The 12,266-nt window shown below is 49.2% G+C and overlaps 1 protein-coding gene across 1 annotated transcript in view; it reads right to left on the reverse strand.

Annotated features, from left to right (window-relative positions):
• Window positions 1-4,508: 4,508 nt before the first annotated feature.
• GREB1 (growth regulating estrogen receptor binding 1) overlaps window positions 4,509-12,266 on the reverse strand; it is an 81,764-nt gene continuing 74,006 nt past the window's right edge. Inside the window, 5 exon segments of the mRNA XM_036874090.1 lie at window positions 4,509-6,090; window positions 7,241-7,379; window positions 7,811-8,011; window positions 9,227-9,362; window positions 10,667-10,885. Of these exon segments, the coding sequence (XP_036729985.1) occupies window positions 5,927-6,090; window positions 7,241-7,379; window positions 7,811-8,011; window positions 9,227-9,362; window positions 10,667-10,885 (859 nt within the window). The 3' untranslated portion in view covers window positions 4,509-5,926.

Here is a 12,266-nt window from a genome sequence, read left to right on the forward strand (position 1 = left end):
GTGGGATCTTCCCGGACGAGGGATTGAACCCGTGTCCCCTGCATTGGCGGGCGGATTCTTAACCACTGCGCCCCCAACCAGGGAAGTCCTACAATTCTGTGTTTTAAAAAAATAAGCTATATCTATTTGTGTGGTTGTTTGGTCTACTTGTTTGCCTGCTTGGCCAAGATCAAGAGACCCCAAAAGTGTTCCTTTCCTAAGTCTTAGTCTTATAGCCACGACAACCTCATACCAGGATCCTAGGAAGCCTTTGCCAAACTTTGCCAAACTTTGAAAGATGAAGTATGCATTGCCCACCTGTGTTGATTTCCTAGGGCTTGCATGTAACAAAGTGCCACAAGGTAGTGGGCTTAAAACAACAGAAATTTATCCTCTCACAGTTCTGGAAGCTACAAGCTCAATATCAAGGTGTCAGCCGGCTATGCCCTCCTAAGGCTCTAGTGAAGAATCCTTCCTTGTCTCCCAGCTTCTGTTGGTTCCCAGCAATCCCTGGAATTCTTTAGTTTGTAGATTGATCACTCCAGTCTCTGTCTCCACGGCCCCATGGCGTTCTCCCTCTGTTTCTCTTTATTGTCTTCTTATAAAGACACCAGTCACACTGGATTAGGGCCCCACTTCACTCCAATATGACCTCATCTCAACTAATTACATCACAACAACCCTATTTCCAATTAAACTCACATTCTGAACGACTGGGGGTTACAACTTCAGTATATCTTTTTGGGGGACACAATTCAACTCACAACACCACCCAAAGCCCACCCTTCTTGGTAGGGTGGATTGCCACCCCTAGGAAACACCCTTTCATAGAGCAAAAGATCCTAAGAGAGAAAAATTGGTGCTCGCCTGAGTTCTAGAATTGAAAGGCAAAAGGAAACTGGGACAGTCTATTCGGTGAATGACAAATGCAGTCTTAGAATTTCTGTTTCTTCCCTAGACCTGAAGGGCTTGACAACTCTGCACTGGCCTTCCCAACTGGTTTGCTAATTAAAATGCTAATTCCTTCTGAGCTGGAAGTCTGCCTAAGCAAGTAGACTGAAAAAGAAACAGCAGCCGTAGACACTGGACTTGCCCTTGGTTCATGGTTTTCCCTTAAAGAAGAGCTGTCTGCAGAATCTGAAGCCAGACGTGGGAGGTTTGATGCAAACCTCTTTATTGAAAGTGGTTTCTAAACCTTAATGCTGGGATTGCCTAGACTCTGGATGGCACATAATGTGGTGCATTTGGTACATGCTTGAATCCAGCACCACATTCAACAGGCAACCCAGTGAGAAAATTCTGGATCAGTATTTTTTATTGCACACAGAGTCTTAGGAGCCAACAGTGCCTTGTAATATACAGCATTTGGGGGAAGTAAATAACTCAAGATAGCACACAGCTGTGATGTTAGTGAAACCATCCTTACACCTGCAGGCATGAATCTAGATTTGTTCGGTCACTTGAGAGGTGTGTGATCTCAGACAAGTCACTTAGCCTCTCTGAGCCCTAGTTTCTTACTCTGTAAAATGATACCAGTGATATCGACTTCAAGTGTGACTGTGACGACTAAATGAAATAACGGACAAGTAGCCATCTGGTAAAACGCCTAACCATAGTAGATGCTCAACAAAGTTTGCTACTCACTGTTGCTGACTTCACAGCTAACATAGTCTCCAGGGAGCTGGATGACTTGGCAAAGGAGCCAAGGCATGAACCCAAGTCTCCCGATTTCAGATTCCGTGCGCTCTGCCACATCCTGCGTCAAGAACTCAGACATCCATATAAATGTTGCTCTTGTAGCATGATTTCTCCTCCTTTGCTGCAAGAGTCGTAAATTGCTGAAAGTTTTCAGGAAAAAAAGAATCAGTTTTTTGGTGTGTACTTATTATTCTTATCTGGTTTTGGGGTGACTGTTATATCTGGCCTTTCAGAAGTACAGGATTCCATATTTCCCAGTGTTCTGGGAGAGTTTTTATTTTATGGCGGTAAAATACACATACAATTGGCTGTTAGTGACATGTAGCACATTCACTGTTATGCAACCCTCACTGCTATCTAGCTCCAGTCCATTTTCTGGAATTTTTATTACACAAGAATTCTCTCCTCTTTGAAGGTGAATTACTTTAGACCAAACATATTACTGTGTCAACCAACTCTCATTTCTGTGGGTCTTCTTTGTCTGCTTCTGCGACAGACATACTAGTCTCCATTTATGACTACACAGTTTACCCACCTTCTCGTGTTTCTCACAGTTCTTTATATTTCATAGCGATGTTGGCATGTCTACAACATGTCGGGACAGTCGCACCCCTCTGGGTAGAACTTTGAATTTTAACTTAAAATATCTCGTTGCCTATTTTTTTTTTTTTAAACCTGGCTTAATAAAAGACAGGTTGTTTGTTTATTTATTTATGGCTGTGTTGGGTCTTCATTTCTGCGCAAGGGCTTTCTCCAGTTGCGGCGAGCGGGGGCCACTCTTCATCGCAGTGCGCGGGCCTCTCACTGTTACGGCCTCTCTTGTTGCGGAGCACAGGCTCCAGACGCGCAGGCTGAGTAGTTGTGGCTCACGGGCCCAGTTGCTCCGCGGCATGTGGGATCCTCCCAGACCAGGGCTCGAACCCGTGTCCCCTGCATTGGCAGGCAGATTCTCAACCACTGTGCCACCAGGGAAGCCCCCACCTATTTAATTTTTAAACATGGAGTCCTAGTCTGATTAGCTTTCTTGACCCAATCTGAGAGCCTCATCTGTTGTTAGGTGACTTTAATTCATTTATAATTATTTTGATTATTGATAGGTTTGGATGTGTTTCCTATTTACCAAGCTTTCTTGCTGTTTATCCCCTCCCCAGCCTGCTCTTACCTCATACACTTGTCAGTGCTACCTTTCCCTTTAATGTTTTAGATATTGGACATCCTGTTTTTTCCTTCTAGCAGCTTCTCTAAAAGTTTTTAACACATATATTTAAATATTCCTTTTCCATTAACATGTTAATCACTTCTGCCCCATTAAACCAGGAATTTTTGCTCAATTTCACTCATTTTATCAGCTCCTCCATCACTGACCACTCCCATGTTGGGATCAGGTAAGATAGAAGAGATTCATTCGTTCATTCAATGGGCATCTCACGGTCCCTACAGTTTGCTGGGCATCATCAAGGCTCTGGGAACAGAGCAGTGGAATTGTCTCATAAAATTCCTGCTTTGGTGGGGAAAGACCAAAAAAACAAAAGACAGCTAAACAAACTGTGTTCTGTTAGTAGGTACTCTCAATCAGGGATGACCTCACTGAGGAGGTGGCCTTTGAGTAGTAAGGACCCAGTGGAAGCGAGGGAGGGACCCAAGCGGATGTGAGGGGGAGGAGCGCTCCGGGCAGAGGTGGGTGCTGGCCTGGCAGTGGCCAAGGTGGTCCAGGAGGGCCAGGCAGCTGACATGCAGTAAGCAAAGGGAGAAGTTAAGGGTCAGCAGAGATCAGGAACATCCCTTTGTACTGCCGTCTTAAAGACTTTCTCAACTGCACCTTCCAGCTGTCTCTTTCGCTCTTGAGCTGGTCTATTTCATCCGCCTACTGAGGTTTGAATTTCCAAGATCTGTACCTGATCTTGTTTTGTTCTGGATGCAATATATTCTTTTTCCCTGAACTTAATTACACTTGGTTGATGGGATTCCGTCTGCTGTATTGACTCTTCATGGAGCTCATCACCTCTCCCTCTATAACATTTCCTGTATTTTTGTTATGAGTTTTAGTTGTGCGTTTATTTCCGTACTAGGGAGCTCCTGTTTGCTATTTACTGCCTCAAGTGACTGTGGGGACAGGACACTGCGGTGGCGACAGGGTGCCGACAGCTTGGCTTCACAAAGGCCTGGGGACCCGCCCCCTGCTTGGGGCTCCACACTCCGGGCCTGAGCCTCAACCAATCCGCTGCTCAGCCCAGGTTGGTTGCGGGGTGGGGAGCGCGGCAGGGAGGGCTGGGAGGCGACTTCCCCTGTGAACGACCCTGCCAAGCGCCCAGGCCCGCTGCCTGCTTCTTTAGTCACTCGGAAGCTCAGGGCGCCCCTGAAAGCATCCTCCTGTGTGGCAGGCTTCTCTGCACGCTTTGGGCCACTGTTTCTTCCATTTCTGTCTGTCTTTTCTCTTTCAGGGATTCCTCCACATCTTAATATACCCTTATTTTTATGGATTTGTTCTTCTTTCCTTTCCAAAACTGTCCTCCCGTCATTCATTGAGATTTTAAGCAGGTATTAGCCCCCCAGGACCACTGGCCACACACACTACTTCCTCCCAAAACAAGGCAACTCATTCCCAGCAAAGAAACAATCCATGCATCACAGATTCTATTTGTAAGGCTGGAGCAAATACAAATACTCGTTTGGTTTTTTTTCCCCAAGTTTAAATTAACCAATAAAATGGGGAAAGCAGCCCAGAAGCCGCCAGAAGCCACCATTTATAAAAGACAAGTAGAACTAAAGAAGGTAAGTTTTTATTCCAAGATAGGAATAATGACATATACAAAGTGATCATTTTAGAAACACTGATCTAAATCTTTTATACTCATGGACTTTTTTTCTTAGGGAAGAAAAGATTGACGTTAACTCTTTGGCATCATCTCTGAAAAGAATTTCTTCTCGGATTGTTATCCATTAGAGTGCTTTAAACGTCTAAGATGGATGGATGAGAGTGCATCCTGCTGATTCATTTCTGACGACCTTTAAACTCTTCCTTTGGTTACGGGCCACTCCATAAGCAATGTGGTGGGGACATGGACCCCAGAGTCTGCCTCTGCTTCTCTCCGGCTGTGTGATCTTGGTGAGATGCGCTCTCTACATCTCAACTGTCTCATCTTTGAAATGGGAAGAATAATTCCACGCACGTGGGCTGCTGGAAGGGTTAAGCAAGATCGTAACTGTGAAAGCACCTGGCCCAAGGCCCAGCCTCTAGGGGGCCCTCTAACACGCTGGTTTAAAAAACATCCCAGCACAAGCGAGAGCGTGGGCATCACAGAACATCGCTGCTGCCTTGTCTGTCCCCCTTCCTCTCCTGTCAGGGACCAAACATTCGTAAGAGAAGACAAGCGATTCAAGGAACTAAAAACTGAGCTTCAATAAATTAGAGTCAGAAGTCTAGTTCTTATCAACAATTTTCTACATCGCTTTAGTTGTTCTCATTGTTTGTTTCAAGTAAGCCATTTGGTCCTCTTTCCTTTGTAAGGCAAATTCTATTTCTCAAGGTCAATCTCTGTAACCCTAATTTCCTTCCTGAAACCCCTGTAGTTTTTAAAAGTTTCTTTTCACTTTTGCCCTTTCTAAGAGGTAGGGTATTTACCCTATACTATTTTAATAGAATCGTATCTGCTCTGAAGTGAAACTATTTGTTTTACTTTATTAAAGTCGATGCCTTTGGGCTAGCTTCTAAAAGAGTAAACTTACATAATTCTTATGAAGTGAACCTATTTCATTTTTTCTTGTCTCCAGCCTTTACAGTTAAAAGGTTCTTTTGGAATATTACTCTGTAGTAGGTTATAGAGAAACCTACAGAGCCAACATCATATCCATCATCTGAAATGCTGGCACCTGTACAAGATAAGCCAAGGGGGGATCCTTCAGAGCTAAGAGAAAAGTCAAGTCTGTCCATGGAAGCATACGGATGATGTGACAGCAGGCAAAACTTTGTTCTTCACATGATGGACTTTGACACAGGCCAAGGCAATGGGGTCTGCGCCGGAACCTAGGGGCCTTTGGTTTGAGTTCCTGCTCACTGCCCACTCATCCCCGTCGGTCTCAGTAAGTCTCGGTCCATCTCTGGGCCTCGGTTCCCTGGCACCTACCATGAGGGGGTGGCCAACAGACACCTCTGGGTCCCGTCCCAGTCCAGACACTCCGTGGTTCCTATTCTTCCTTTAGCCTCAGCAGCCTGAGGTTCTGAAGACCCCCCCCCTCAGATATGTCTCCCTCAGATGTGTCGTCCGGTCAGAAAGAAGAGGGGTCGGTCCTCCTTGGCATTGGCAGTCTGGAATTCATCTCGCAGCCGAAACTGCCACTCATCTTCCAGCTCCAGGCGGACAACCGTCTGGCGGAGTGAGTTGCGGTCCTGACAGATCACACACAAGGTGGCACCTGTGTGGACAACAGCAGAGGTATGTGAAGAAAACAGGGGAGTTTCTCCAAAGGAAAGGTACCGCCTGGCTGCTATTTGCAAGAACAAAATATGCTGCTGCTTGCAAGGGAAGGACTGATGTCCGCGTGAGCTCTTGTTTCCTTGGGGATGCTTCTTAATTCTTAGCAAGACAGTGAGATTGTGATTTGGCAGGTCTGGCAGATGAGACAACATGGAACCAAGAAACACTGGCAAAGAAGTGAGCAGAGGGGGAGAAGGAGACAGACTCGCAGGATCACAAACCAACATCCTTGGCTCCAGCCCCTGCCGGGAAGCGCCCCACCCTGCCCCTCCAGCCCAACCCTCCCTCTGCACCCATCCCAGCCGGCCACCCGCCCAGGCTCCACGCACCTCCTGACTCTCCCTCTGCTGAGGCAACGTGGATTCTCCCGCCTCTCGACGCCTAGCGTTCATCAGTAATCATGCGCGCTCGTTCTCGCTACCTACCTCCCTACCTACACGTCCTATCCTCCTATTAGACGAAATGTTTCCCAAGAGCAGAGAATGTTGTGGAAACCTCTGACTATTTCCCCAAAGCTTATGCAACGTTGGTGCTCACTAAACACCTGGTAGAGAGGAAGGTCAGAGTCAAGGCCAACCAAGGAAAAGTGAAGCTCGATTAGGGATCCCAGCTGGATTGGAAAGAATGTGTTTAAGTCACACAGAATGAATGTTTCTCACTCTCAACCACTCTAGCACGAAAACACCTACAGAGGGAGAAAGATTAGAAGAAAAGTAAAGATGCATGTGGCATCCCAAGACAAGGAAGAAGAACTCATCCACCAAGAAGGAAAAACGTCTGAGGGGATTTGCATGCTTAGGCTAAGAGCCTGGCTTGAAAAGCAACAGAAAAGTTGAAAATATCTGCTAGTCACCAAAAAGAAAGGGGCTGTGTCTTGTCTCTATGCAAACAGGTAGAGGGGGAAAGAGCTGCCCTGGGATCCCATCCCAGCCTTCTTGTGCTCCCCTGGATGGTCGGGGAAGTCACGCACCCTGAGCCTCAGTTTACCCGTTGGCAAGAAGGACTAGGGCCAGAGGTCACCTCCGCAGAGGTGCCAGGTGACGACAGCCATTCAAGTCAAGATCCACGGTAAGAGTACGGGAAGTTACCTTTCAGAAAATGAAACTTTTTCAAAAAGCCAGCTCCCACAAAAGAGTCACAGAGGTACAGCAGAAGTCCACTAAACAGGAAGTCGGAGCAGCTGATGTTTAAAGAGTGGGGCCTGGAGCTCACATAACACACAGAGATCTGAAAAGAAAGGAACCCAAGAGAAAATGTCATTTTCCATGAAATACTCCATGACATTGTGTTAGGGCTTTGCATCTAGCAAATACTAACTGCCAGGTCAGGCTCAGACTTGGAGGAACAGAAACAATATTTAACGTTATTTCCAAATCTAGATCCTAACACTCAACTCCAAGACTTATCCAGATTTATCTATTCATTAATTCATTTGAGAATCAGAAATGTTTAGCATCAGAAGTGGGTTTGATTCTTAACTTCTTATATCGGGGCCAAACCACTTCGGTCCTCTCAGCCTTTATCTTACCAGCTGTAAAGTGGGGTCATACCGGAGCCGAAGTAGTGGAGTGGTTCTAATTCCAAGTCCTGGGTTCTGACGCACGTGTTTAGGAACTTCCCGGATTTGTGGACTCGACAGCGCCCCCTCTGACAGTTACCTGAGACCCCAGGTTAAGGTAGCCGTCGACGGACAGCACGGGGTGGCCGTGATTCCTCAGGGAGAGCGGGAAGAAGCGGTGGCTGTGGTGCTGCAGGAACTTCTCCAGCAGGAGCTGCGCGGGGGCCGCGAGGAGCGTGTGCTTGCTGTCGGGGGCGCAGATGTACTGGGCCGGCACGATGGCCATGGGGCTGTCAGACACCTGCGCGGGGAAGGGCGGGTGTCAGCCACTCCCAGCCACCCTGAGCAGGGACCCGGGGCGGGTGGCCCCGTCGTGGAAGGCTGTGCCGTGGAGCAGCGATGTGAGAACACATGACTTCCACGGTGAAGTTCTCCATTAAGAAAAATTAGGTTTAACCGAAGTGGGACGTGTGAAAACTGATCACGTGATTGATCAGAATCGTAGACACTGACCATTCCACGCCGAATATTGGCTGCCTGGTCTAGAAAAAAATAAGGGAATCCATGGACCTTGGGAACGTTCCCCCAAATCCAGGGATGCAAACCTCTGGGAACGACCAATCTCCCCTTGACCCCCAGACCCTATCTGCCTCCTGTCCAGCCACATGGCCCCTGCTCTCCACGGCCCAGCCATCTGGGCCCGCCATCTCTCGTTCCATCACCAACATACTTCCCATGCTACAGCCAGAGAGACTGTGGATGTAAATCATGCTAATCAAACCCTCTGCTGGATACCCTTCAGTGGGTTCTTGTTACTCCTACAGAAAAGTCTAGAACCTTCCCACAGCGGATAAGGTCCTGCCTACTTCTCCAGCTCATCTCTGACACTCTGCCCCATGGATCGGAGGGACCTTCAAGGCAGGGGTGTGCCAGCTCCGTATGGGTTCCTGGAAGACACAGATCTCCGAAGGCTCGCTGTGACTTTGCATCTGAAATGCCCAGGTCTGCCCTGCCAGGACCGAAACAATCAGATCACGTCTCTGCCCATCTGGAGGCCGGCTCCAGGACAGATGGCACAGCCACCAAGCTAGCCCGTCAGTGCCATTCAGACAGTGTTTGGCAGCACTGTCCCAGGGGCTCCGAGAAGAGCACGGTACCACACCTGCCCCCCAAGGGGCTCTGTTGGGCAGAAAAGCCGGACAAGTGAACAGCAAAGATGGTGACAGAGATGAGCTCAGGAAACCAATGGGGAGAGAGAGTGCGGGCAGGCAAGGGCGCACAGGAGGGCTGGTGGCGCGTGTGCGCTGGGGGGGACACACGGGAAACCAGTTAGAGTCGGAGATCAGAAGGGAAACCTCACGGAGTCTTTCCCTTCCCAGGGCTCCCAGCCGGAAACCTTTCCTAATACTTCCCAGCAGTCAAGCCCACCCCACTGACTCAAAGGCGCCCGGGTGGCCTCCCTGCCAGCTTTCCCACCACGGACAGCAGCCCCCTCTAGGCACACGGCCACACCCACCTTGGACGTGATGTGGAAGGACCTGTGCCCGCCCACCGCAATCTGCTTCTTCATCACACTGAAGCGGTTGAACCGGCAGAGCAGGAGGCCGGCGCTGTGCACCCGCAGGTTGAAGTCCACATCATCACACATGAACCTGCCCAGAACCAGAGGAGGGGGCGGGTCGGACTGGAGGCAGCTCACACACCCCCAGTCACGCCCCTACCAGACACGTGGAGTGTGCACCCCTGTACTGGGGGCTGGGAAGGCGGAGCAGGCTCGCTCCTGCCCCAAAGACCTTCCTCTGGGAGGCACAGAAGGCAAACCGAGAAGGAAAGCAGGACAAGCTGTGATGCGCCTGCACCAGGAAAGCAGGGTGCACCCCAGGCTTACACTACAGAAGCACTGCCACCTGTGGACCAGGCACGACATGCCAGGCACCGTGAGGGGGACTTGACAAACACCACTTCATCTATTTGCTGAAAAGAAAACAACCGACCTCCCAAAGTAAAAATATTAGCCACTTTTTACAGCTGAAGAAGACAAGACTCAGAGATGGCAAGTCATCTGCCTAAATTGCAAAGCTGACAAGTGGCAGAACCCAAATTCCTAGCAGGTCAGTCTGGCTCCAGAATGGACACTCCTGTCTGGGCCCTCTCGGGGGTGTGCCCACTGCCTGGCAGGTAGAGGGCTCAATAAACATTAGTGATTAGATTCTTCTCGTGATGTGAGCATTTCTGCATACATCTGTAGAGAGTGACACAGGGAAATTACAGTTTCCTTCAGTGCTAACGCTCCTAAAAAGTGATGTGTTCAGAGAAGGAGCCAAAAAAGCAAGAGAGACAACACCCAGTAGCATTTAAGTCATTAAATAAGGTACCATGTGAATTGAGGAAGGAAGTTGAATGGTCTTAGGCAAATCTGCCCTAAAATTATACAACAAAAATACCAAAAAAAAACCATGAGGGGGCTTCCCTGGTGGCGCAGTGGTTGAGAATCTGCCTGCCAATGCAGGGGACACGGGTTCGAGCCCTGGTCTGGGAAGATCCCACATGCTGCGGAGCAACTAGGCCCGTGAGCCACAACTACTGAGCCTGCGCGTCTGGAGCCTGTGCTCCGCAATAAGAGAGGCCGTGACAGTGAGAGGCCCACGCACCGCGATGAAGAGTGGCCCCCGCTTGCCGCAACTGGAGAAAGTCTTCGCACAGAAACGAAGACCCAACGCAGCCAAAAATAAATAAATAAATAAATAAATAATTCCCATTTAAAAAAAAAACACAAAACCCATAAGGGCTGCAAGCAAGGGACCAGGCCAATGCTACGTACGGGTGAAAAGGCTCTGGTTTCGTTGGCCCTGGAGGGCAAGGATGGAGCAGCTACCCGCCAGGAGTAAGGCTGCCCCTCACGGAGGGCCCTGGGACCGTGGGCTGAGCTGACAGCCAAGGTGGCGCAGGAGCTCACCGATTCTGGTTGTACTGCACGTTCTGGGTCAAGTCCACGTTCAGGATGACGAAGTCGTGCACGTGGCAGCGGGAGAAGGGCTCGCGCACCTCGTGGCTCCCGGTCTTGCTGGACCACTTGCGCATGCCGATCAGGGCGTAGTGAGTGATGTTGGGGGAAGTCTCAATGTGCTGCATGATGTGCTTCAGGGAAACATTTCTTTCCGACCAGGAAAATTCCCTGTTCGAAGGAAGGAGACGGACATCCCTCGGTTGGCATGCAGACAACAGCAAGGCCCTCTGGACCAGGCTGGCCAGGATGCTGCTTTGCCCTGAACGTGCCGGGCGGGGTGGTGCAGAAGGAACCCCTCACAACCACCAGGCACCGTGCCCAGCACTTCAGATTCACTGTCATCGATCCTCGCAGCAATCCTATGACACAGGCATATCATCCCCATTTTACAGATGAGGAAAAAGAGGCTCTGGATAACTTGCCCAGTGTCACGTGACAGAGCTTGGCTTGAACGGTGTTGTCTGTCTCCGGAGCCCACAATCTCTGCGTCTGCCAAACCACCTCGCGTTTCCAGTGTCAATTCCAAGTGAGGTGGGGGGAGGGAAGGAGGCAGCGTGTAAACACCTCCCACCCCACCCTGCCGGTGACTGAAGTCCGTGAAGACAGTGAGGGCCACCCGACGACCAGGGAGGGCTGCTGAAGGGGGCAACCCCAGGGCTGGGAGCTGGGGTGACAAGAGCTCTGTCTGTGAGACCCAGGGAAGTGGCTCAACTTCTCTGCATCTCAGCTTCCTTTTCCCCAACTGAGGGGCTTCAACGAAACTCTCTAAGGCCCCAGCCAGCTCTGACACGCCAGGACTTGAACGGCTGCTGCAGAACGAAATTCAGAAAGGCAGAGGGAAAAGCTCGGTTCTCTTCCACATCGCTGCCCTAGCCGAGCTCTTGCCCTCGGACGCGTGACAGTGAGAATACTGAAAGCACGGTGACTGCCGTCCTCATGCGTGTGCAGCTCTATCAGACAGAAAACATTTTTTTCTAGAAGAGCAGTGGTGTTAATGGTAATTGTTACATTAGAACTCACTAACACAGAAGAGGTGGACCAACCTCAAAAGTTGCCTCTCAAAAAAACAAGCCAAAAAATCAAGCTGTTTCTCAAAAAAAAAAAAAAAAAAAAAATCAAGCCAAAAATAAAGGCTAAGTTGCAACACTCATGGTAAAACCACACAGAAATATTTTGCCAATGATGTTCAGATGCAGCTGGATCTCCTGAGCCTTTCCTACACTGTGCTGCTCCACTGCCCACGACCGGGCACACAGTTCATGGTTTAATTAATCCTTGTAACAAACTTCTAGCACAAGTTTAAGTGCCCCTTTGAAAGACGAGGAATCTAGAACCCCAAAACGAGTCATTTCCCTAATGTCACACAACAAATAAAAATAGAGCTTCACGTTAGGAGGCGGCTGGGGGGAGGGAGGAGGGACGGGAAGGTTCTGGGGTGCCAGTGCTGGTCGTTTCTTCATCAGGGAGTTTGTCAGGTGTGTGTGTTCTGTTTGTGAAAATACCTGGGTATGTATTATTCTTTCCTTTTCGCATATATTTGATGTTGAAT

The sequence above is a fragment of the Balaenoptera musculus genome, chromosome 13 (assembly GCF_009873245.2).
Source record: "Balaenoptera musculus isolate JJ_BM4_2016_0621 chromosome 13, mBalMus1.pri.v3, whole genome shotgun sequence".
Taxonomy (NCBI): Eukaryota; Metazoa; Chordata; class Mammalia; order Artiodactyla; family Balaenopteridae; genus Balaenoptera; species Balaenoptera musculus.